Source organism: Dasypus novemcinctus, chromosome 27 (assembly GCF_030445035.2).
Source record: "Dasypus novemcinctus isolate mDasNov1 chromosome 27, mDasNov1.1.hap2, whole genome shotgun sequence".
In the NCBI taxonomy this organism is placed as follows: domain Eukaryota; kingdom Metazoa; phylum Chordata; class Mammalia; order Cingulata; family Dasypodidae; genus Dasypus; species Dasypus novemcinctus.
Window position 1 is genome coordinate 20,884,684 of NC_080699.1, and position 27,621 is coordinate 20,912,304.

The window sequence follows — 27,621 nt, forward strand, 5'->3', positions numbered from 1 at the left end:
TGCATGGGAAGTCTTAGGTGTTGATCTAGCTTTAGGTAAGGCTAAATCTAGCAGTTCAAATAATGTAATCAAACTTTATCTCCAAGTCCCTAGGCTCCACTGTCCTCTTTTCTTGGATTCACCTTTAGGCTGATCCTCTTCATACTCCAGCAAAGATAGTCTCTAGAAGTTTAAACCGTACATGGGCTTTAGTGTTTAAGATCTGGGAATGAGAAAGAACTACTTCTTCTCATAATTTATATGAAATGACAGAAAGGAAAAAAAAAAACCTCCAAATAATTCTCCTAGGACCAATCACTATGTGGAGGAAGAGCGCTTTGATGGGCCTTAGGTAGGACTTGAGATACTGACTTGGGGCACAGGAGTGAAAATCACAGCCCGGGAAGTGATGAGGCTAAACCTCCCCATCAGGTGCACAGCCTGGATGTGACTGAGGGGCGGGTGGGACTTTCAGGAAATAATTGCAAAATGTTTATACCATTTGAAAATATAATTCTTTAAAATTAAATTAAATTAAATTAAAATTTACCCAGAAGTCCAGTATACAGATAAGGGAAAGTGGCTGATATTCTGAATGAAGGTGTGGTAGGGGCACGTATACCCTGTCCATAAGGCACTGATTTTCACTCCTGTGCCCCAAGTCAGTATCTCAAGTCCTACCTAAGGCATCCAGAGTTGCATGGAGCAAGGTTTGAAAGTCAACAATCTTCCACCGATCACTTCATTTGGGAAGCTGAGGCAGTTTGCTAACGTGACTTATCCAAAGTCTTAAAATTGCTCACAGAGGAGGAATAAAGCCTAGCTCCCCCCAACTTCTGGTGCAATGTACTTTTCGCTTGTGTTATCCTACATTCTTGAAGGATAAGTGCTATAGGATCAGATTAGCTCTTAGCAGTTGAGCTTCTATAAGGAGAGAAGAGTCAGAGCATTCCAGGACCCAGGTGGCCTTGCCTGGAACTCTGAAGCCCCTATCCCCACCTCCAGCCTGTGGACTCTGGAGAATGGCCTCACAAGGCTCCACCTCTCTTCACTTGGAAATGATCTTGAGTTTAGATTTAGTGGTAAAAAGTAAGGAAATGGGACTGCTTTTTCCAAGTATTTATCTTGCAATTTCTTTATTGCTGTGACTTTCTGTGCATCAGAGTGCAGAGTGTTTAACTTAAATTGTTTAATTTCCCATTTGTGTGGAGATGCATGGCTCTGGTCAAGAAGGAACAATCTTTTTCATAAATATTTTCATTTTTAAGTAGAAGCTCAGATTAGAAATAACTGATTTGGCTGATTTAGTGGCTCATGGATCAGATTATCCCCTAATGCTAACTGGGAGTTCAGAGCCAAACTCCACATCTGACATGCTAGTAAACACAATAAACAGTTTTAATTAAGTGAATGATTTGCAGAGATGTGCATTATCTAGCAAATGTAGTTTACCAGTGTATTTATCTGATTTCTGACAACAGATTGAGGTGGGTGCACAGCATTTGTGCCATGTGCAATTGTCATGTCCCAGGCATCGATGATGCCCACGTTAAGATCGTGGAAAATGTCCTTCATGATGAGATTTTGAATATACCCATGGAAGTCACTAAATCTCTCTGCATCACTGTACATCTCCCTGGTGTTTTCTGCCTTGATGATAACCACAGTATCTGGACTTCTCAGAAGAAGACGTTGGACAGCTTTGTGGACATTGAGGGCCCTTCGGATGAAAACATCGATGGGAAAGGGTCTGAAATGCTGGCCCAGAGAAATAACAATGATGGTATTTTTTTCCCCTGCAGTTCTGTCAATGACTCGGGTGATGTACTCAATCTCTTTGACTGAATAGGTCAGTGATCCAATCAAGGGATAGCCATGCTTTTGCCACTGGATGTTGATATTCCTATCCAAGTCCACAGCAAGTTGGTGTCGAAGTTTTCCAGATTCATGCAGATCCACTGACTTCAGTGCTGATGATGGATGTGCAACCCCAAAATGAAAGGAGAATAGAGTTACAAAGATTGACTGGTCATGAAGATAGAGGAGAAGGTTTGGTGCTTATATTGAATAAGTTAATCATGTCTGATTTATTGTAGGTTTAAATGAGGGAATAGTTTTGAAAGTTCTTTGAAAAATTAAAAATTGATATACAACTGTAAGAGATTATGAATCCTCCCTTGTAGAACCATATAGAGTCAGGTAGGCTGGGGATGATGAGCTATTCAGGTAACTTCAATACCTGACAACGAAGTCAGTTTTATAGGTATTATTTTTGTACATTTTCCTAAATGTAGACTAAGCACTTTTGGGGATAACTGTACTAATTGATACTCTTTATGTTCAGCAAAACAAGTAAGCCTATTTCCCCAACTACTCTCTAAATCCCCTTTTGGGTGGGATTACATTCTATACTTCTGCATTTCCTTCTCTTATGCCTGGAATGGTACTCAGTACATCACCTAAAATAATAATGGTATTACTACTCTTGTGAAGTACTTTACAGTTTACAAATTTATCTGAGGAGCCTCTCAAAGCTCCATACATACACACACACAGATATACTTTACATATATACATATTACTATCTTGTACTATAGTATAATACTGTATTGTATCATCGGCATGTTATAGAACAGAGAACCAAGAAAGGAAATGATCTGCCCAACACTACACATCTAGTAAGTGACAGAACCAACACTTTAACTTGAAGTTCTTCCCAATTCTTGTGAAAATAATCTACCAGATGTTAACACTTCTGAAAACAAGCATAGTATGAATAGCATAAAAGCAGGCCCTTCTATTTTTCATTGTACTAATTAGACTCTCATCGAAATATCAAGTGCAGCTTATCTGTAGTTAGAACCTCTGAGGAAAATGTTTAGGAAAGGATTAATGATGTTTTCTAACACATACCCTCTTAGAATTAAAGGGCTACATTTGAAAGCCTTGAATATGGGAGGAACAGGAGAGGGAGGATGAAAATGGTAGGGCTATTTTCTTCATCCTGCTTCCAACTACAGTTCTCTTCTATAAAACATATGCTTGCCATAGAATCTAACTTTTGTCAATTTGTGAAACAGTTTTTTCCTTACCATAACTTAAAAGTTTAGCTGAAGAGGGTTGGTAAATTTTAAATTATCTTCAGCTGTGTCAATAATTTTTGAGCTTGCTGGGTAAATACTGAAATGTGGACTCTGTGGCGAGAGGATTGTGATAAACTTTGCTACCCTCTGTTCCCTTTTAGTCAGATAAATGCATTCTTAGAAAGATAATGATGTCTTATGAAAAGTTTTAGTGAGTTCCAATTAAAGAATATGAAAAAGAAGAGGACTTCCCCTTATTTCTTTCTTCTCTTTAAATGAAAAAAAAAAAAAGTTTCTGAAAAGGATGAGAATAATAGCTTAGACTGAGGCATACTGTTGACATTCTTCATGAAGTATTCCATCCACTGACGGATCGTGGAATCACCCATTAGATATATGAACTTTCCACTCAGGCAATTTTTCATTTCAATTGGAATCAAACTACAGGATGTGGGAATCCAGGTGTCCTTCCACACATGCCCACTTGGTATTTTGGATGTCATTCCAAGCTTGCATTTCTTTTTAATTGGAACTGTTTGTTCTGCAAAAAAAAAAAAAAGCAAGATAGGATCTTCTAAAACATCAAATTATCCACAAGTATTTATCAAGAGCCTATTTCTTTTTAAATTACCTCTTAATAGGGAGGTAAGGATGGTAGCAGTGGTAGAAAAGGTCTTATTGAAGCATCCTCTTAATGCAATAGCTATTTTTCAGTAAAATTAATCACTAAAGTGAATTTTCTATATAATTCCCATCAAGGTTCATCCTAAGAAGAGATGTTTTCTCCCAGAACAAAAAGACCTTCTGGGTAAAATGTAAAATATTTAGTTGTCAAGTCATCAATTCTTGCTTAGTAATGAAAGCCCAATTACCTTATCATTTTAGCACACTCTACTCTCAGTTTGTCACACTGCCACACTTATATACCATCATCAAATTAAATCTCTCAGTTAACTGCAGGGTGATATTGAAAATATATTAACAGCTTGGGAACTGGCCAATCCTCATGGATATGACTGCTGGCTGAAGTGGGGTCTTGGAGGTCCAACAAGTGCCCGGCGTTAACCAGGCAGTCACTGGTTAAAGAGGATTCTGGGATTCTAAGGGGCTGAGGTGGATAGAATGGCAAGGAGCCCTTGGGGAGCTTGGTCAAACAAACGAAGGGAAGTTTACTATTTTTCCAATTGGTATGAGTGTGCCTGTGTATTCTTTATGAAAACATGCCATTTCTACAACTAGGTTTATATTTATAGTTAAGTGTGAATACAGTTATTAGTGATTAGCAAGCTGTTAGAGCTGAAACAAAAGGGCCATAAAAAAATCTTGCCTTAAATCATGTGTAGGTGGGTAATTCCTAGGCTGTTTGGAGTCAAAGGTATTGAAAAGAAATTAGTAAATGTAAGTATGGAAATGCTATTTTGTATGTTAAAACTGTTTGAAAGGAGGCAAAGTCTTTAAGGGAAAAACTTTAATGACCACTCCTGGATGGCAGGTTGGAAGCCTCTAGATCGTGTTTCTTTTTATTTTATTTATTTTTTAATGGATCCTATTAATTCACTTATTTTTTGCCTTTGTTTATTTTTTTAATGTTACATTCAAAAAATATGAGGCCCCCATATACCTCCCACTCCCCTCACCCCACTCCTCCCCCCATAACAACAACCTCCTCAATCATCATGAGACATTCATTGCATTTGGTGAATACATCTCTGAGCACCACTGCACCTCATGGTCAATGGTCCACATCATAGCCCACACTCTCCTACAGTCCACCCAGTGGGCCATGGGAGGACATATAATGTCCGGTAACTGTCCCTGCAGCACCACCTAGGACAACTCCAACCCCCACAAAATCCCCCACATCACATCTCTTCTTCCCACTCCCTACCCCCAGCAGGCACTATGGACCCTTTCTCCACACCAATGCCACATTTTCTTCGATTACTAATCACAATAGTTCACGAATAGAATATCAGTGGTTCTTGGTCCAGCAGTGATGTGGGAAGTGGTGATGATGTTGATACGGGGTGGGGAGGGATGGTGAGGAAATGATGATAGTGGTGTTGGAGTCAGTAATGTGCACAGTGGTGGTGTGGGTAGGTAGGAAACTAGGCGAAGAACTGGGGAAGAGTTTTGATGTTTGAATGATATTGGGTTAGATGGGCAAATAATCTGTTGCCTGATACGTAGAATGATGATGGTAATCATAGTCAGTAACACAGATTAAAGATATTCTTGTGGTTCTAGCTGTTCCCTCACTTAACATAACTGGTATCTTGGTCTATCTTAGCAAGCTATATTGGCCTGGAGCCTGTAGGACTGATAATAGTGAACAAGCCCAGCAGAAAGGCGAAACCCCTTGAGGAGGTCCATTACCAAGCACAACCCATCAGACACAAAGAGAACTTACTGTTGCATGTGGAGACGTTAATGGTGTTGAAGTTTTCCATAATTTCTACACCCACATTTGACCTTAAGTAAACAAGTACAGAAATTAGTCTGCAGGTGGCCCAAAAGACCAGGAAAAAACAAGAAACCAGATTTTCCAGTGCTTTAGTTATTTCTTCTTGAAAAGTTGACCACTATGCCCAAAGTTTAAGACCATTTAGTAAATTTCCATTTCTTTACTTACTAGTATATGGGATACAGACATCCAGGTGTACAAGGTTATTTATTGAGATGCAGAAAGAATATATTAGAGCACAAACATGCTCATACATTTTTATCCTTTTAAAAGTTTTCCTTCTGTGTATACATTTTGTCTCAGTAATAAGGGTTAAATATCACAAAATTTTGGGGACTGCTGTCCTCAAACAAACTTACAGGTATTTCCCAATGACTCTTCACAAGAGTCCAAAAGTTGGTATACTCATAGGACATGTAGGTCAAATCATTACCATATTTGCCCACTTGGTCTCCAGAAATAGTTACCTTTCAAAGAGGCTCCTCTCTTGTTTGGTAAGATATGAAACTTCTTTGTTCTTGGAGTGCATGTGGGTCAGCGCAGCACAGGGCACGTGTTGCGGCCTCACGCAGTAGAAGGCTTCTTGGTCTCGAGGGTCCAGGTACTGGCACAGCTCGGCGCTCGTGTTTAGGGCCAGGCCACATTCAGACAGGACCTGGGAGGTACTGTTGGCAAACTGGCCCATGAAGATGACCCTGTCATAGCCTTGGTTCCTCGCCCTCCAGAGGGCTGACGCCCCTTCGCTGGGGTGGATGAGCAGGACAGACAGAGAGACCCGGCCCTCCCAGAACAGAGTGAAGCTGGCCAGGTAGGTGCCGTTGTTGAAGTCTGTCACCTTTCCTGAAGCGCCTGCCTGCAGGGCTGGGGAAGACATCCTGGCCCTGAGGAAATCCCCGCCGTAGTCCTTCCTGCGTCCCAAGTGGTCCCTCACCTCCAGCAGGACGTCGAGCTGCTCCCCCCTGCAGTAGGGGTCTCGGGGGTTGAGGATGGAGGCTCTGCTGTGCGCTGCACTGGTGGTGAGGATGAGGTGGGCGAAAGGTCTGGGCGGGATCAGCTGGTCTAGCTTCTGCGTGATCTCCTTTATTCTCAGGTCAGTCTCTGTTGGTGTCCTGGTTGGATTATTTGGTATTTTAGGGTGTGAGGACCTCGTGGAGGTATTCCAGTGTTGCAAGAAGATGGGTAAGTTTAAGGCAGACCAAAACTGAAATGACAAGGAATGTGACATGCTATGAAATGAACCTGCCCTAGTTTATGTGTCATCATAAATATTATTTAAAGTCACTGACCATTTTGTATAAAATGTAAAAACTTGTGTTTCTACCTAAATATACTGTAGCTAAATATTGAATCCAAATTGTATCACTCAGAGGATACTTATGAGTAATAACTTGATACAGGTGCATTTTCTCTTCCTCTTCCTTTGCGCCTGCCAGCCTGCCATCACTAAGTTCTTTTGAGTCTATCTCTAGGTCCCTTTGGTCTATGTCAAATAGTATTTTCTTGCCCAATTATATCATAAGTCAAGCCATCAATATTCATACTCTGCATTATAATAGTCTCCTCAAGTTTGAAAACTTTGTCTTCCATCCTGTTTCCTCTCCAGTTAATTTCCTCCATTGTCTCTCCATCAGTCCTTCTACAGTATGAATTTATTCATGTCTCCTCTCTGCTTAACCCCCTTGGATGGCATCTCATTACTTTTGGGGTAAAGTCCATCTCCTTAACTTGATTTCATGCTGTGGCCTCTTTTTAACTCTCTAGGTTCTGCCACTCCCTCTTTTGTACTCAGTGTTTTAATGAGACTACTTTTATTTTCAGGAGCTGTCCTTCCTTTCTCTCAATTCTTGTTTTTTCCTAATACTTTTCCTCTTCCTGGATTGCTCACACCTCCACATTTTTGTTACCACTCCTAAACATCTGTTAACTTCTAATTTAGAAATCACTACAACCTTAGAGGTCACTTCTTAAAAGTGTTAATGCTAGAGAAGTCTTAAAACGTGTCTTTTTAAAAACTCAAATCATTGATTTCCAAACCCTGTTGATTGTTAGGGGCACCTGCCCAGCTTCTAAGAATTTGGATTCTTAGGCCTCACTCCAGATCCGCTGAGTCTTCATGACTGAATGTATCACCCAGCGGTATAGTTTTTCTGAAGTCTCAGAGGCAATCTTACCATCAGGCCCACTTGATAACAAGGGCATAGACCAGTGATTGCCAGCCTCTCACATGTTTTAGAACATACCTTGACCGTTAGCCACGGGTGTGAATGAGTTAATTCAGGATTACAAAGATGACCCCAGAGAGAAACATCTTTCAGTGTAATTTATATCTTAATGGATTGAAGACAAAATTACAGGACCAACAAAATTTAGTTGCTAAAAAGCATTTCCCGTATTTCAACATTTATTTCTCATTGAAGTTCAATAAACGGGAATCTTAAGCAGTTTCCTTTCAAATTCAGGAATAAGAGAAAGGTGTTAGCTACCACCAAATGAACTAATGTTTAACACAATTTTATAAAGAGTTGGATAATAAAATAAAAACAAACAAATCAGAGGTACAAGAATTGTAAGGGGAGGAACAAACTCTTTTTTTTGCGTCTCTTTATTTTTTATATTGTTATTTTAAAATATATATTTATTAAAGTCATTGTGAGTTTACTAAACAATCATTCATAATGTACAGAATTCCCATACATCACCCCTCCAAGACACCTTACATTGTTCTGGAACATTTGTTACAGATTATGAAAGAACGTCATCAGGCTATGACCACGAACTATGTTTCAGAGTATACTGTTGGTATATTTTTTCCACACACCCCCTATTATTAACACCATGTATTAGCATTGTACATCTTTTGTATTCATGAGAGAACACTCTCCTGTTTGTACTGTTAACCACAGTCCATCTTCTATCACGTGGTTCACATTGTTATACAATTCTATAACTTATACAGCCTATTCAAAATGCATACGCAGTGGCTCACACTTTCATCACAGAGTTGTGCAGTCATCACCTCAGTACCTTTGAACGTTTTCCTTTCTCCAAAACAAAAACAAAAACAAAAACAAAACACATACCCCCTTATTATTGGCCATTAGCATTGACATAGTACCTTCTTTGACACTGGTGCAGGAATATTACAATATTGCTGTTAACTATAGTCTGTAAGTTACATTAATTATATTTTGCCCATGCATCATGATATTCTTATCACCTTGTAATAGTGACATAGATTTGTTCTGCTTCATAGAAGGACATTCTTCTTCCATGAACTATTAACCACAAATACAAGAATGTTCTTTATTTTATTTCACTTTTTGCAGGTGTTGTGATTGTCAATGTAGAAACCAAATGGAGTTAGCAAATAATTAACATTAAGAGAGTAAGAAAAGAGCTCCATTCAAAATAAACTTACAAAAATCAATAGCATTCCTCTATGCCAGTAATAATAGACTGGAAAATACAAGAGAAAAACAGACTCTTTTTCACAATTACAACTAAACCTGCAAAGTATCCAGTTACTAGCCTAATAAAAATACATAAAACCTTTATGGAGGCAGTTTAAAACTCTTTAAGGACATTTTAAAAAGACCAGAATGATGAAGAGCTATGCCATTTTGAAATGTTAGAGGGTTTAACACTATAAAAATCTTTTATTCTCCTTTAAAATATTATAAAATTCTGTGTATTTCTAATAAAGTCCCAAGAGGCAGAGGGAACCTGGTAAACTGAGTATAAAATTTTATGGAGGATAGTAGTCTGTGAATAGCTAGTAACTTTAAAATAATAATACTAACTCTCATAAATTATAGTAATAGAATAGTATTGTACAAGTACAATATCAATCAGAGACCAGTCAAAGAGAATAGACACTCCAGAAACAAACCTGTTTATATATGGCAATATAGTATATGTTAATGATAACATCGCAAATCAAGAAATTCTGTTTAGAAAATTGTGTTGGGAAAATTGTCTCATTATATAGAAAAAAATAAAGATTCCTACCACATGCCACATAGAAAGGTCCAAATGAATTAATGAATCTTAATGAATATTAAAGCTACGAGTACAATGTCAATAAATATGTATTTTCTTTATGGCCTCAGATCAGGAAGATCACAAATACATAAAACATAAAGAAAAATGTGTATGTATCCAATTATTTAAAAATAAAAAATTTTACTTAATAAAGGGCACCAAACCAAGGTTAACAGATACATGATAGACTGGGAAAAATAAATGCAACATCTAAAATTTGTAAGGAATTACTATCTAAAATATAAAAGTTACTACTGAAAATAAAAATGAAAGTGTCACTAATCCATTAGAAAAATGTACAAAGGATATAAATGGAAAATTCAATGAAGGGAAATCTGGGTATATATTCCAGAGAAACTCTCATCCAGATATACCAAGGAAATATGTATAAAAAGGTTTATCCCATAATTGAGTGCATTAGGAAAGGGATGGCTACAATTTACTAGGAGAATGGATAAGTTACTCTGGTATATGCACATAACAGAATGCATGCTGCTATCACATTATGAATTAGATTTAGGTATAACAACATGATTAGATCTCAGAAATCAATTTTGAATGAAAAAAGTAAGAAACAATTTTGTAAATTAAATACATGAATTGTATTTTTAATGTATTTCTTTTAATTTACAAAATGAATTGTTCTTGCATCAGTGCCAAAGATGTACTGTGTTAATAATAGGGGGTATGGAAAAAATATACTAAATGTAAGCTATAGATCATAGTGGTAATAATCTGATGATATTATTTTATAATCTGTGACAACTGCTCCACAACAATGCAGTGTATTCGTAGAGGGGTGTTGTATGGGAATTCCACACGTGTGCATGATTGTTTTGTAAGTTCACAACCTCTCTAATAAAATCATATTAAAAAATAAATACAGGAAGCGGCTGTGGCTCAGTCAGTTTGGTTCCTGTCTACCATATGGGGAGCCCTCCTTGTGAAGGCAAACTGGCCTGTGCACCGCAGAGAGCTGACGACCCATGCGCTGTGGAGAACTAATGCAGCAAGATGATGCAACCAAGGGAGACAAGCAGACACAGAAAAATGTGCAATGAATGGACACAGAGAACAGACAACAAAACAAGCCACAAGGGGTGGGAGAATAAATAAATAAAATAAATCTTTTTAAAAAAATATACATACTAATATGGCATTATACATCTTTCAAGGCCACACATAAACCCAAATATATGTGTTGCATGACAATTGGAATATTAGGAGCATTAAATACTATGGAGTGGGTGCCTATTGGAAAAGAGAAAGATAGAAGGATGGGGAATAATTGTGAAAAATAATAAAGTAAAACAAAAATGAGTTCTGCTGCAGGTACGGCCAAGTAGCTTTTAACAGACTGCTTCTCCTTTGAATAATAACTATCTACTATGAGCAAAATCTGTCCCCCCCTCCAACCCCCCCCAAAAAACAAAAAACCCAACTACCTAAAGTCTATGAATAGTGAACGAAAATAAGCACATTTGGAGGGGAGATGAAACTTGGAAGAAGCAGCCATTAAGAGGTGAGTTTCCTATTTGCTGTGTTCACTCAAGTGAAGGCCATGGGAGAATCAGAGAGTAGCTAAAACACCAATAGAAATTCACCATTTTTTTTCTGGCCTTAAAGAAGCTGAGAATAGAGCCTATGTCAACCTAGGCACTGGAAAGAGAGTGTTGCCCCAGAAAGGAGAGAGCTAGAGAAAGGCACGTGCCGAATTCTGATTATGAACTCTGCTCATATCTCTAGCTGACCCCTGAAGCATACTGTGTGGTAGATACAAATCAGTTTGCATTTAAAGCTAAAAGAACTCAAGTAATATTTGAGTTGCAGCCAAGTATGCGTGAGACACCTAGATGTTGGAATTATCAAACAAGGACTTTAAAGCTATTGTAACAATGCTCAAAGGGAAAAAGGAAAATATGTGGTAATGAATGGATAAGATAAGATTTCAGCAGAGATACAGAAAATAGAAAAAGAACCAAATGATATGCATTCATCAATTATAGCAAATGTAACACATTAATGAAAGACACAGTTAACAGAAAGTAGGGAAGGGGGAAGGGGTGGGGTATTTGGAAATCCCTATATTTTTGATGTAGCATTTATGTAATCTAAAGCTCCTTTAAAAATAAAGAAAAAATTATTTTAAAAAGGAATCAAATAGAACAGAACAAAATAATATCTAAAATAAAAAACGTATTTCTTAACCCACTATGCTAAACTGACTTTCCACTTCCCAAAGTTTAGCTATTAGATCAATCCTATCATTTATGTTCAGACCTCATATATATTTACTAATTTTAGCTCTGCTTCATTGTAAGTTTCCGATAGAGGTATAATAAAACTTCCCACAATTTTAGCTTGTAATTATGACTGTGTTTGCTTTTGTATGTTAGGTTTTAGTTTATAGGGACCTCTAAATTCATGAATATTGTATCTTCCTTGTAAATTGTTCCTTAGGTAGCATATCATTTTATTCTTATATACCTTTTTCCTTAAATCTTATTTTCTCTACTTTTCAACCTCAAAACTTTATGCTGGAAGTCAGTGTAGCGAAGTTTTTAAGGAAGTCAGATATGAGCCGGAAATTTTATAATGAGACAAACTGATCTTCTGTTATAAGATCCACAGGCAAATTCTTATGCATATATAAGAACTCAAGGTCTATTTTGTCCTGAGTCCTTCTGAAGGATTCTACTAAACAGAACGGGCTTCAAACAACTTAATGACTGGAAACTTTGATCTAATGATTTGTGGTGTGAATTAAATATTTATTTACATAAGGAAATACATCTAAATGATGCTTTTAAGGAATAGAGTATAACATGCTATAGCTGTGGTCTGTGAGAATGTAGATATAGTACAACTATCAAAATGGGGAGAGAGACAGAAAGAAGAATTAGGTTGCTAATTACTTTATAGTTATTAACTGGAGTGAGAAGATATTACTTTATGTCACGTGTTAAAGAAGAGGGAGGTTTTGGGGAAAAAGAAATTAAAGAGATTACAGGCTAATTTATTGTTCATTATAGGGAACCAATAGAATTTAATCAAGATAAAAAGGAGGAGTAATAGAACAAAGATGTAAACTTTCCTAAATAGCAGAGAAAAAGAACTCAAAGATAGACCAAATCAAATAAAGTATAAAAAACATGGATGTATATGATTATAACATAAAATAATATGTTCAAACTGACATCAAACATTTATCAGTTTCAATAACGGGTTTATATAAACAGTTAAAATGTTTTCTGATTGGTTAACAAAGCAAAATTCAAAACTATTCTTTATACAAGAGACTTACTTAAAGCACTGAATCAGAAATTTTAAAACAATAAAAGGATACTACTTAATATGAGAGATCAATGCTTTCTCTCTAAGATTGGGAATAAAGCAAAGATGTCCTCTCTTACCACTCCTATTCAACATTGAACTTGAAGTCTTTGCTAGTGCAATAAGACAAGGGAAAGAAATAAAGGTACACAGATTAGAAAGCAAGAAACAAAACTGTCATTGTTTTCAGATGACATGATTGCCTATGTAGACAACCCTGAAGAATGCACAAAAAAACTCCTGGAACTAATAGTGGCTATAGCAAGGTAGCAGTCTACAAGGTCAATACACAAAAGCCAATTGATTATTTATATACCAACAATGAGCAACTGGCATTTGAAATTTAAAAATTACCATTTATAATAGCACCCGCCCCCCAGCCCCCCCAAAAAAGTGAAGTACTTGGGTATACATCTAATAAAACATGTACAGGATCTGTATATGGAAAACTCAAAAACACTGATGAAAGAAATAAAAAAAGGGTTAAATAAAGGGTGAGATAACTCATATTCATGAATTGGAAGGCTCAGTAGTGTTAAGATGCCAATTCTTTCCAACGTCATCGATCATTTCAACACATTGTCAATCAAAATCCCAGCAAACTTCTTCATAGATATTGACAAACTGAATCTAAATTTTCTATGGAAAGGCAAAGGTCCTAGAGTAGCCAACTCAATTTTGAAAAAGGAGAAAAAAGTTTGGGGATTTATGTTACCTGATTTCAAGACTTACTATAAAGCTACCATTATCAAGACAGTGTGGTATTGGCAAAAGAGTGGACACATTGATCAATGGAAGAGAGTAGAGGCCCCAGAAATCAACTCACACAAATATAGTAAACTGATTTTTGATAAAGGTACAAAGACAATCAATGGAAAAATGATAGTCTCATCAACAAATGGTGCTGGAAAAATTGGACATCCATATGCAAAAAAATGAACCTAGATACAGACCTCACACTTTACACAAAGTTTAACTTGAAATAGATGCACACCTAAATGTGAAATCTAAAACTATAAAACATCTATAAATAAATATAGGAGAAAATCTACGTAATATTGGTCATGGTAATAAGTTTTTAGAAAAATAACAAAAGCACAATCCATGAAAGAGAAAATGATAAGTTGAAGTTTGTTAATATTAAAAAGTACCCTGCGACAGGCACTGGTAGGAGAATGAAAAGACAAGCTACAGGTTGAGACAAAATGTGGGCACAACAAATATTTGATAAAGTCTTACAGTGTGTATACATGATTGGCATTATCTCATCCAGGGGCATAAGGTCGGTACCATCTGTGATGAGTCATGATGCTGGCATGGACTCTTGATAGATGTGATGGGAGTGGCACTTTACCTCTGAAGGCTTCTGTCTGAAAACCAGTAACCTCTATCTAACCGTGAGAAAAATATCAGACAAATGAAAGTGGAGAGACATTCTACAAAATATCTGACCAGTACTCCTCAACATTGTAAAGGTCATCTGCAACAAAGAAAATCTGAAAAATTGTCACCATCTAGAGAAGCCTAAGAAGACATGACAGCTAAATGTAATGTGGTATCCTGAATGGGATTTTGAAACAGAAAAAGGACTTTAGGTAAAAATTAAGGAAATCAAAATAAAGTATGGTCTCCAACAGTAGTAACATATCAATATGGTTCATTATTTATGACAAATGTACCACTGCAATGTTAAAAAGAGGACTAACTGGGTGTAGGGTATAGAGGAGCTATGTAATACTTTAGAAAAGTTTTAAAAAATCAGCAAGTATTCTAAAATAAAAAGTTTATTAAGTCTTAAAAAATTTAGAGGTTGGGCAATAATATATTAAGTATATGCCAATTAAGAAAAAGAAAGGAAAGAAAGCAGTGGTTGCAATCTTGGTATTTGACAAGGTAGCATTCAGACAATGTATTAAAGGATAAAGAAGGACATTTTATGTGCTGCAGGTGATAATTCACAAGTGATTAATATTTATGCACCCAAGGTAGCAATACATTTACAAAGCAGAAACTCTAGGAGATTCAAGGAGACATAGGAAAATTCCCACAAGTGATATGTGTGTTTAATATGCACCATATCTAAGACATATCAAGTGGACAAAACTTAATAAGGTTATGGAAGACCTAAACGCACAGCAAGTAAAGCAAATCTTATGCATATACACTGAATTCTGAATTCTAGTAATAGCGAATACTCCCTCATTTTAAGAACATATGAAACCTTTGCAAGTCACATAGAAAACCTCAATAAATATTAAAGAATAGAAATAATAGAAGCAGCTTTATTTGATTATAATGCAAATATTTTATATAAATTTCATAAAAATATGATAAAAACAAATACCGTTTTGCTTGAAAATTAAAAAAATAGTTTCTAACCTCTTGAGTCAAGAAGAATAATGCAAAAATAACCAAAATTAACCATAATTAAAACAAGGTATAACAGAATCCATGAAATACAGCTAAACAATTATCAGATGAAAATTTATAGCACTAAGTACTAATATCAGTAAGAATCAATAAAGCATATTAATCAATAAAACACCTAACTAAAACAGTTGTAAAAGGAAATCAAAGTAAATTTTAAAAAGCCGATGGAGGAACTGATATAAAGGTAAAAGCAAAATTAACTCCTTAAAAAACAGGAAAATGGTAGAAGAAACAAAAAACTAAAATAGGTAAGGCACCAGCTAACCTAATCAATACAAATGGAAAAATACATAAATATGCAAAATTAGAAATCATAAGAGGAAAACATCAAAAAAGGGAGAAGGTTAAGCCCCAAGAAACTATTTTTCACAATTTTAAGCATTTGAAAGTGTAGATAAAATGCATAACTCATTTGACACTCCAGATAAAAAGAATAATTAAGAAAACACAAGGTTCCAAAATTGACCTAAGTAGAGACAGAATCTAAATAGATGATTATCATAGGAAAATATTTAGAGAAAAATGTAAAAGAGCACTCCCATAGAAATCACCAGCCAGATGACTTCACAGAAAATTCTGCTGAACTTTAAAGATCAGTCAATCCCAATTTTTCTTAAACAATTTTAGATTGAAAGTAAGTATAATGTATTTCTTAAAACCTGATAAATTGTACTTAAAAAGAAAATGATGGATTGATCTCATTTATAAATATTGATGCCCAAATCTTAAATGAAATGTAAGTAAACAGAATCTAAATGAAAATTAGAAAAAGTATATATCATGACCCAGTGAGTTTTGTTCTAGGAATGCAAACTTGCTTCAGTTTTAGCAAATCTTTAATATAATCCATCATATTAATACAACTAATGAGAAAAGTATGTGATTATCTCCATAAATACAGAAAAGGACTTTGACAAAATTAGCACTGATTCATGTGTTTTTAACAAAAAGAAATGTATGGATACACTCTTCACATATAGTTTAGCACAAAAGCCAGCATCTTACTTAAGGGGGAAGAATAGATACTCTCCTACTAAGGTCAGGAACAAGAGAAGGATGCCCACAATTCTACTGCTGTTTAACATTGGCTAGGCAGTATTCGCTAATTAAGTTGGACAAGAGAGAGCAATTCAAGATATAAGAATTGGAAAGAAAAGGACTTAAATAATCTCTGTTTTTCAGATCGACTAGTTATAGATATACAGAAAACCCCAGTGCATCAATGGAAAATGACTACAAAAAATGAAAGAATTTAGTGAAAGAACAGGTTAAAAAATTAATGCATAAATGTGAAGAGACTTCGTGTATATATATAGATCTCTCTACAAAATCCAGAGTGAGGATATAGTAGATGACCCCATGTATGACAGAAAATGACAATAAAATACTTAAGGATATCTTTAACATGAAGTTATGAAGTTTTCAGGGTTTACATGAGGAAGATTCACAAAGTAGTGCTGAAGGAAACAAAATTGGAATTGCACAAATGGAAAGGAAAACATGTTCTTGAGTAGAAAAACTTATCATAAAGATGCTGTTTCTTCCTGTGGTAAGTTACACATTTAATACAATTACAGTAAGGTATCATCAATATTTTCTGGAGCTGAACAGGTCAATTATAAACTTCATTTGGAGGAAAAAAATAAGAAAAACTAGCCAAGAACACCTTGGGGATATAAAAAATGAAAGCAGGGGTGGTAGATGTGGTAGTGGTTAGCCCTCCTAGATATTAAAACTTACCTGTAAAGTCTCTATAATTGAAATAGTGTGGTATTGACATATGAATTAAAAAGACAGCGGGACAGAATAGAAAATCAGAAATAGATCTCATCGTATATGCAAATTAAGATTGTGATAGAGACAGCACTGAAATCAGGGGGAATTGAGATAACTGGACAGCCTTATGGTAAAAGGCGAAATTAGCTTCCTACCTCATTAAACAGGATCAATTCCAAATGGATCATATATTTAAATATGGACAATGGAATAACACATGCAAAAAAATAAGACTGTGTGGGTGAAGTCAACTTGACCTCAGAGTAGGAAAAACTTCTAATTATGATTTGACATCCAGAAACAATAAGGGCAATTGAGGAATTAAAAATAACTTTTGTGTGACACAAGAGAAAATATACAAAATAAAGACAGACTAGATTATGTGGTCAAATTATATATGCACTTGGATTTAGTGCTGGCCTAAAAACGGCCATTTGGGGGTATGTTGGAGGTAGATCCTGATAAGAATGGACTCAGGATGAATGGGAAGTGAGGAAATGGAGACAGCCAGTGCCCACAGTTTTCTGAGAAATTAGGTAGAGAACGAGACAAGGCCGAGCAGGGTAAGAGTCAGAAAGCAGGGAAAGGATTGCCTGGCTGGGACCCACTTGAGACAGGTCACTCATATAGGGGCTTTGAGTCAGGTGGGAGAAAACTATTCTTACCCCTGTGGATTCCGGATAAATGATAAAATAGACCCAGGCGACCACCAATAAAGACATCAACATCACCAGAATTTTTCGAAGCGTCATATTTGAGAACATGATGAGTGTCCTAGGAGAGACGACACGAGAGAGGGCATCACGTGAGAGGTGAATCCCTTTGTGTTCACCTTGTCTTTTACTTTTATCTTGTGATTTGCTGCTGGGATGCTCTTCTCTTGTGAACTGCTCTCCTCTTTCCCTCCCATTAGCAACCCACGGCCATCTTGTTTGCCCACCTACTGACTATTCTGTATCCACGTGTGGAGGGCTGGTTGCTTTCTCTTTCCATAACCCTGAAGGAGAGGTGTCAGATGCCTCATGTGCTCTTTCACTGTGCTCCCTATTTTCTCAGTCATATCACTTACCACAGTTGCATGAGAAGCAGGAAAAATACTCCATCAGAATGTCTTTTGGGGAAGAATAAGCAAGAATACGATTAAGTTACAAAAGATAATCTGTGAAATGCCCTTAAAGAAAGTGGCCCTGTTAACTGGGTGGTGGGGGAAAGCTTTTGTTTGACTGAGCACCAAGTTCAAAATTTGGAAGTAGAACTTGAGAACGGAATTACTCTGTCTACTAAAGAGGAGATTATCCAACAACACTAAGTAGTGTATGAGGAAACACAGAAGGAATGAGAGAGGAAGAGGTAGTGGTGGGGGAAGAGGGCGAGAGAGAAGCGCTCCCCACCAGGTCCACATTAGTATGACATGGAGAACAGAACTAAGATTGCATCATTTTAAATAGCACAGTTTGGGGGTGCAAGATGTAAAGCCTCTCCTCTCTGTCCTTTACCATTAAATCAAGAGTTGTTGGAGAACAGATTGTGTGAAATGCTTTTGGGTGAGTAAGTTTTGGTGGAGTCCAACGAGGTTGTATGTTTTGAGTCTGGTTGGTGTAGAGCAGAAACAGGGGCTGCACTTGAAAAAAAATCTAGAGAACAAAGGGTCAGCTTACATCTATTTATCTTTTGGGGAGTCCAAGATGAAAGTGTTTTCAGCTCGATGTAGGACACAGCTGCATGTCCTACTAAGTGATAACCTTGAGTCTAAATCATGAGTTCACAGTGTAGGGAACTTGTTGAGTTCAGGGTCCAGACTGGTGTGGGGTAATAATAGGGTTTGTGTGCATGCAAGCAAGAGAATGGAACAGGACCCAGCTCTGATCTGGGTTTACACGCTGTGAGCTGTGATGCAATCTCTCTCTCTTGCTCTCTCTCTCTTTCTCTCTCTCTTCTTCTTCTTTCTGGTATCAGGGCCAGGGATTGAACTTGTGTACTTCAACATTGGGAAGCTGGTATTCAACTACTGACCGACATTGGCTCCCTTGAGTTTTCATTTGGTCGCTTGTGTGTTTTTTTTTTTTTTTTTAAGGAGGCACCGGGAACCAAACTGGGACCTCCAAATGGAAGCAGGGACTTAACACTTCAGCCACACCTGCTGCTCTGTTTACTTTATGACTGCCAAAAGACTGTCAATTACTAAAGAATTGGAATATTGTATCCCACTTGGTGTTGTGTTCTCAGGACCTAGCACAGTGCTGCACAAGCACAGTATTTGTGGAATGAATTTCAAATAAGAGTCCTGTTTTTTAGACCAATTAAACTACTGGCCCAGAATATACAAATAGCATGTTAAATAGGGCAAGGAAGTAGAGTCAAGGGCTTACTCTGAATTCCCTGCTCCCCATCCCCACTAGGAGAGTGACCCAGGTTTTCTGATTTTTAAGTGAATTTTATAACATGTGACTTACAGTATCTGGTTTGGTCCTTTTTCCTTACCTAGAAAGTAATCGATTTAGATAAGTTTCAGCAATATTTAAAAAGAAAATATGATTATGACTGTATTTTCATGAATCTTAGGCTTTCAGCCTCCTTTTATAGACTTTCAAGATTATCCTGTCTATTGATTTACTTGAAAATTTAATAGTTACTCAATATGTGTCAGGTACCAAGGAGTAGACTGGAGTAAAGAGAACTGATAAAATTAATTAAATGAACATTTATGTAGCATTAGCGTCCTGTAGTAGAGGGCCAAAGTCTTGCTGCTCTCGGAACCAACCTTCTTCTCCCCTGCCCCGAGGCCTTAGCTGTACTGTTCCGCCAGAAGTCCTCGCCTCTTCCTCCACTTCGCCTCCCGCACTAACCCGTGCTCCCTGAGAAACCTGGAAATGGGAAAATTCCTGTGCATCATTTGAATGTGTGCCTGATACCAATAGTTGTAGTTAATCGTTTATTCCTCTGTGCTCCCCTAGTCCATGATACATATTTTTGTTATATAACATGTGCACTGTGCTGTATCCATCGACTTGAGTGTTCCTTCCTTAACTGATGGACATCCTAAAGGAGATTTCCTCTGTGTGCAGTCACCTCAGACTGAACCCAACCACTGTGAATTACAAATAGTGTTGGGGAAACAGACATCTGTTACGTGGCCTTCTCCCAGAACTCACCTACCCCACCTCTTTCTCTGGGGAAGTCACAAACACACGCTAAGCAGCCGTGATGGGATTTCTTCCATGTAAGTGACAAGGTGATTTGCCCTTCCTGGACTCTTCGCTCTGTTCTATAAAGGGATCATTTGCTGAAAGTTTCTGTTGTGCCTTGACCCTCTGTTCCCACGGTCACCTGTTGAGGCAAGCCCCTCCACAAGTATGTGTACCACCAGTCTCGCTCCTGGAAAACAGCTGCTTCTATTGCTTATGTCCCTGGTCTAATGCTTTTACTGGCGCAGAACCAATCTTGGCTAGAGTTGACTCATCTAAGGGTGACTAGTATGATTCTATCAAAGAAGGTATTTTACTGATGTCAAGGTCTTAGAAAGGAAATAATCCCATCCTCTGTATACCTAGAGAATAATTTCTTTGGAGGCACCATAATTGTTCTGTAGCTGTTTTCTACTTGCAATCCTTATTCTCAATCACATTTGCCTAAATTAAAAAGAACTCCAAATCAGAATTCTTCTTAGACCCTTGTCACCAGATAATATTATTGACTCTGAAATCAGTCTCACCCAGATTCTATGCCTTACCTTCAGCTCTGTATATTCAAATGTCTTTAGCACATCTCCACTTGGAAATCCTCACAGGCCGAGGTGTGCTGGAGCCAACTCACGCCAGCTTATGAAAGCGCATAAGCTGCGCACAGCTCTTCCTAAGTTCCATTTCAGTAACGTCCTGTTGGTGGCTTGAAATCAGCCACCATGTGTCTGTTTACCTTATGGTAACCAGCAAACACTCCTAACAGGTTTTGTTGCCAGATTTCCTCTAGGTTCTTGGCTATACTATATAAAAGAATTTAAGAACACACTGGTTTAGTTAAGCCAGTAGTTTACTAAGGACATGAGAGAAGAGAATAGAAATGGGATATTATTGATTCGCAGGTGTACTTGTGAGCTGGTTCAGGCAGAGAAGCAGTTATTTAGCCTCTGCACTTGCTTTTTTTGAAAACGATTTTATTTATTTATTTATTTCCTGCCTTGTGGTTTGTTCCTTTTCTTTTGATGTCTCTTCTCTGTGTCCATTGCTGCACGTTTTCTCTGTATCTGCTTGTCTCCCTTTAATTGGGCCATTTTGCTGCACAAGCTCTCTGTGGTGCACAGGCCCTCAGCTCTCTGCTGCACACAAGCCAGCTTTGCCTTCACAAGGAGGCCCTGGGACGCAAACCCCAGGTCTCCCATATGGTAGATGGGAACCCAACTGATTGAGCCACAGCCACTTCCCTCTGCACTTGCTTTTTAAACCATTAATTATTCTTCCCCTTGTTAATGTTTGGGGGAGTGGTCCCAGCTGTTTGCACTTTTGATTGATTACCCCACCATCATTGTGGGGGGGGGGGGCGCACAATGATAAGACTCCTTGAGAATGTCTGAGGCTTTTCCTTGATTCCGGACAAAATCTTGTTCCAAATGGGGCTTCTCGTGGGCTTCTTCCAGCAGCCTTCTTGGGAGGTATTTCTCTCAGGGTATTTCCAGGTGGAATTCCATGGCCACAAGTTTCACAGCCATGTTTTTCTGCCAGGTTTTAGCTTCGTCTTCTCATTCCCTAAACTAACCTGCCTCAGTTTTATTTATTTATGTTTCTTGGGGAGCAGGTTTATTAGTATACTCATGGTCACAGGATTCTTGAATTGTACTTGTCCAAGTGGATTATTTTCCCTTCTTCAATATGTCCTCTCTCTCTTCCTTCCTCTATCTTTTTTGAATGGTACCACCAATCAGAAACCTGGCCATGTCTGCCTTATACTCATATCCAGTCATTCTCAGACACTATTGCTTCAATGTGTAGAGACTGTAAGCTGTCCCTTTCATCAGTAGTGACAGAAATGTAGCTCAGCTCATGGTAGCCCTGTTACATAATGCTTCTCGGTCTCCATTATTTTTGGCCATGGGACTGAGTCCTTGGAAATGGAATGTAAACAGAGGTGATATTTCCTGCTGTCTGACCTTTTCTTAAGGCAAAAGTATACCTCCTCCATGCCAACTTTCTTCTTCCTACCTACTTAAAACTAGATATGGCAGCAGCCAAGCTTTAGTCATGGAGAAGATGACAATATGCTAAAGCAAGGCGGTCTTAAAACATTTTTGTAATGTGGACCCCTTTGACAGTTTGGAGAAGTCTTTAGAGCTCTTCTCCAAATGATATTTTTAAATATAACCAATTGATTAATTAATTAATATTTCAATAGATTGATAACTAAAACAATTATGTTGAATTGATATTATCCCTATTTTAAAAAACTTAATTTGTGATATAGCAATTCTTGACTAGCACACTAAATAACATGATTTAGTGGCAAGTCAAATATTTATGATAATTTCAGCAATGTGAATAATACTTCGAGTTTTTGGCCATAATTGTATAATGATATGAAAATACTTGCAATTTCAATTGGTGACTAAGCCACAGGTTCTCCTATTACTGTCGGGATTGTAAAGTTTCATTTAGAGATCAGTGAAATCAGAGGTGTGGTTTTTTGTCATCCAAGTACAAAGACCTCCTTAATTCTATCCGTAGTTCCATTTGAGGGTCCATATACCCAGGTAAAGACCACTGGTAGAAGATGTCAGAGCTTCAGTGATGCCTGACTTCCTGGGCAAACTCAAGGGGCAAGCCTTTCCCTGGACATTTACATGAGAAAGAAATAATCCACTATTTTGTTTGAAATCCTTACATTTTAGCCACGCTCCCTCCCTTTCTTCCTTCCACCTGCAGTACAGCCTACCTTTATCTACCTATTCAATATCTCTTGACTATGTGGTCCTTTTCCTAAGATCACCACCACTGCCTATTTCAGATCATGTGGAACTGCTGCCTAGGAATAGCTGCAGTAAGTTTTTAAAAATTAACTTTAGTGAAGTATAATTTACATAGCATAAGAATACAGGCCTTATAAACGTGCAGTTTTATGAGGGTTGAAAATGTATACACCTTGTAACTATAGCAATCAACATATAGCATAATTTCCATTACCTGACAAAGTTCCCTTGTTCTTTTTCCCAGCCAATTTTATATTCCTGCACCACCCTCACTTCTAGCCCCAGACGACCATTGATCTGTCATCTGGCACTATAGATTAGATTTGTTTTGTAGAGTTTCATATAAATGAAATCATGTAGAATGTACTCTTTCATGTCTGGCTGTTTTCACTCAGTGTAACGCTTCTGAGGATTCATTTATGTTGTTGCATGTATCAGTATGTTGTTCCTTTTCATTCCTGAGTTGTGGGATACTCAGTTGGTTTATCTATGGATATGTATGGGTATATCATCATATTTTTATCGATTCATCAGTTGATGAACATTTAGTTTGTTTCCAATTTGGAGCTATTGAGAATAGGACTGCTTTGATTGTAGTTCTTTGGACAAACAAATAGTTTCATTTCTCTTAGGTAAATACCTGAGACTGACATGACTGGGTGGACTGTAGTAAATGTTTAACTTTTTTTTTTTTACACATGTACAGAAAAAGGCTGCCAGAATTTATTTCTTTTAAGTCTGTAGATAAATTTGGAGAGAATTGCTCTCTTAACATGGTGCCTTCCAATTCATGAATGTAATTTATCTCTCATTTTGAATGTGTGGAGGCTGGGTTTTATATATTTTAGGGTGAGTCTTTGGAAAGTCCAAGGTTTTTACCAAAGTCTTTTACCTTACTGGGACTCAGACCACATACTCTCTCCACTGCCATGAGTGAGAAAAGAGATAAAACAAAATGGAGTTCATAGCTATGGTGAGGAGATTTAAAATGGAATTAGGAGGCCATTCGGGAGATTATTCTTATGACCTTCTCACCCAGATCTCACAAACTGCCAAGGTCTGCAAAACCACAAGCAGCAATGTGTCTGGGACATCTGGATGCCATGAAATAACTGCAAGATATAAAGCTCATTCAACTGTCTAACTTGAAGGACATTTGGAAAGCCATCCCCTCAACCCCAATATCCACCAATTCAAATTCTTTCCAAACAGCTCTTTCCTTAAAGACTCTTGCTTGGAAACCCCAAGCAAGTTTGGGTTCCTACCTGATTGTGTGTTCCCTGAATTGTAATTCTGAGACCTCTCATAAATGCTTTTGTTGCTTTACAAGTCAGTTTGTAATTTCCAAGTTGACATGAACAAGAGATGAAATCCCTGCTTGACTATTTCAGACTGTTGTTTCCGGCTAGGGTCCTCAGAGTCTCAACTGTGCACGCATAGTTCAGAGGTCAGTCAAGAATTTCAGAATAGTTTATACTCTGATATTGGGGCTTTTCTCTCTGAGCTTCTCTCTTTCCTGAGATTTCCCAACTTAGTTTCCAGCCTCTCTCACTGTCTTGGACTCTTCATATGATGTCCATGTGCCATCTGCCCACAGGTTTCTGCTTGGGTTTAGGTGCCCTGTACAGTATAGACTAGGGCATGTCCATAGGGGAAAAGCCACTAATGTGTCGCTCTCACCCTGGATGATTCCCTTCTTTGAATTCATATCCCCTCCAGTTTCTGCCAGGTTTTTTTTTTTTCTTCCATTCTCTAGTGTTTTCAAATAATTGTTTTTTGAAAAATTTTTGGGACAATTGTTTTTTAGTATTTTGTTCCAGAGTTCAATACTCTCATTTACAAGAAAGTCCCTATAACCTTCCTGCTATTATAGTATAGTAACTGGGACTCTAGTCTACTTACATTTAATATTATTATTGATATATCTGTGTAATTTTAACTTATCACTTGGTTTTTATTTTTCCCACCTGTTTTCTATTCCATTTTCTTTCATCCTTTGACTCTTTTTTGTTAATAAAATATTTCATTTTTTCACTCTGTTAGCTTATCAGTTATATATTTGTCTACAGTACTTTAGAAATTTCAATATGCATCTTTGATTTAATGAAGTCTAATGCAAATGGGTACTTTTAGTAATTCCTACAAACTGAAGGACCTTGGAAAGCAATAACACAATTCACATCTGAAACCCTCATTTTTTTGTTGCTATTAATGTTGTTTTTTAATTCTATAAATATTTAAAACATCATGCTATATTATTACTATCATTTTGTGTAATACATACTCATTTAGAGTTGCACATTCAATTTCCTTTTTAATTGCTTTTAACTCCTTTTTTGCATTTCCATCCTGTCATTTGGGAGTATTTTTCTTTTGCCTGAAGACCTAGCATTAGTATCTCTGCATGTCAAAATCTTCTAGTAATAAATTCTTAAAATTATGTATTATTTCTTTTCAGTTTTGAGGGATGCAGTTGCTGGTATTTAATTCTATATCCACAGGTTTTTGTTTTGTTTTATTTTGGACAAAGCTTTGAAGATGTTATTCCATTTCCTTTTATTTCCCTAATTACTCTTTGCTCTTCTCTTTTCTTCTCTTATTTTCATTCTGGATCTGGGCTTCTCAAGACCTCAAGACCTTGGGAGCTCTCTTATGCTTCAAACAAATTTTTAAAAAATAATTTATCTAGTTTTCTAGTTGTTCTCAAAAGATTTAGTCTAATACAAGTTAGTCTGTTATTTTTAGAAGCAGAAATTACATGAGTGTGTGCATACATATATATGCATATATGTATATACTATATATATAGTATCATTTTAATCCTACTTTATAAATGCTTGTGGCTGGCTTACAGAAATACAAGTGATTTATTTTTATATTATTTTTATATGAGCACACATTCAGTACAAAAATGATTAGAAGTATCTATTTGGATACCTTTGTCTAATTCCCAGTATTAATTTCAATATTCACCATGTTTGATCAAATGTAGGTGGTTCAATGTAACTGGTATTAGCTGTTTCTTGTGCCTTCTATTGGATTAAGAATGTTCTCTTCTGTTGACAATTTGCTAAATGTTTTTTCAAATTATTAATGGATGTTGAATTATTGTCAAAGGCTTTTTCAGGTTCTTTGGGGTAATTATATGATTTTTCTCCCTTTTACTGAAAATGTAGTGAATTACAATAATAAATTTTCTAAAGCTAAACCACTCTACCATTGTTGAGTTAATCCAACAGGGTCATAATTTATATTGCCTTTTTAAAAAATTGCGCTATTATACTGTTGGTGAGAGTACAAATTAATATAATCATTTTTAAAAGCAGTGTGGAAGCAGTGGTTTTGGTAATTAGGTATACCCATACCCTTAAGTTCAAACAGCCCAATTTGGATCTATCACAGAGAACTTCTTAGTCAGGAACATAAACTCTCATGTACAACATTTTATTTCATTTGTTTGTATATTTGTGTGTGTAGTTGTGGGGACTTAGACTTTACCATGTATTACTCTGAAATGTTAGGGAAACAGTGATATGTACTGTAAGGTGCTCTAGAGCAATTAGAGGCAACTGTTTGGTTTACATATAACATGGAGGGTTCTTGAAACAGTACAAAGTAAAGAAAGTAATAACATCACAAATTCTTATCACATCATTATTTATGTAATTTAAATATGCACACACAATATAAACAAGGGTACACACATATACAAAGAAAAAGAAAATCTTCCTGAATTTCTGTCTTTGTTTATGACCACCCTGCCTACACCTGGGACGGCTTGCCTTCAGCACCTCTACAAACTCTAGCTAATCAGCCCCCAACCTAGGACCCTTCTCTACAGAAACCTTTCCAGAGCAACTCTAGACCACATTATCTCCCCTATAGTCTAATTTCCTGTGGGATATTTATATATCTCCCACCCAGATAATGTCTCCAATATCTCACATGAAACAAGACCAAGACTATCATGGGCTATAAACAGGTATTTTGGGCTCAAGTCTCCCTTTCTTCAACTAGACATTAGGCTGAGTGACTATAGATGCATCCATATGACTGTCCCCACAGGGTATTAGGTGCTGTGTACGTTGACTATTAGAAAGGTATTTTCTCTTCAGGTCATGTCACAGTCAAAACCAGCCTTCCATGTCAGGACAAGAGGCGATTTGTTTTTCTCATTATCACTTCTTATTTCCCACTCTTTCTTCTGACTGCTCCTCCTTGTCTTCTTTTTCTCTTATTTGAGAGAAGACACAGTCTTTCTAATTTAGTTTCCTTAGTTTTTTTTTTTTTCACTTCCTCAGTGAACACAGACAAGATTAGACATAGAGAGTAACAGTGTCTCCAGGGTTTTGCTTACTCACCTGTTTTAATGTCTTTCTTTCTTTCCCACCTGGTAGTTTGAAAAATATCTTTGAGTTCTGAACTGGCTCTTGTGGTGGTGTTCTTCGTCTGTGAATGGATTTTGCTTTATTCGCGCCCCCCCCCCCCCATCAGTCTGTAATTCTTGTTCTCGTTTATTATTAACTTGGGGCATAAATTTGGAGAGACAATAAAGACAA

General features: G+C 37.0%; 1 protein-coding gene across 6 annotated transcripts; it reads right to left on the reverse strand.

Annotated features, from left to right (window-relative positions):
* Positions 1–3: 3 nt before the first annotated feature.
* On the reverse strand, positions 4–27,519 carry LOC101436615 (NXPE family member 4-like). Of its 6 annotated transcripts, XM_071212338.1 has the most exons (8): positions 20,837–20,996; positions 19,560–19,587; positions 18,176–18,217; positions 17,772–17,880; positions 5,994–6,727; positions 5,473–5,534; positions 3,397–3,603; positions 4–1,949 (listed from the first exon to the last, which is right to left on the reverse strand). In XM_071212338.1, exons 3-8 carry the CDS (start codon positions 18,184–18,186, stop codon positions 1,414–1,416), a joined length of 1,659 nt encoding a protein of 552 aa, XP_071068439.1. In that variant the 5' UTR covers positions 18,187–18,217; positions 19,560–19,587; positions 20,837–20,996; the 3' UTR covers positions 4–1,413. The 6 variants fall into 6 exon arrangements, with proteins under 6 accessions (XP_071068439.1, XP_071068441.1, XP_058145092.1 ...); XM_071212340.1 differs by lacking the exon at positions 18,176–18,217; XM_058289109.2 differs by lacking the exons at positions 18,176–18,217; positions 19,560–19,587; positions 20,837–20,996 and adding an exon at positions 27,424–27,513.
* Positions 27,520–27,621: the final 102 nt, after the last annotated feature.

Coding starts and splice junctions, on each gene's coding strand:
- LOC101436615 (XM_071212338.1), bottom strand. Junction 6,728..17,771: donor TTTATCCGGAATCCACAGGG/GTAAGAATAGTT, acceptor TTGTCATTTCAG/TTTTGGTCTGCCTTAAACTT. Junction 1,950..3,396: donor CTTCATGAAGAATGTCAACA/GTATGCCTCAGT, acceptor ATCCATCATCAG/CACTGAAGTCAGTGGATCTG.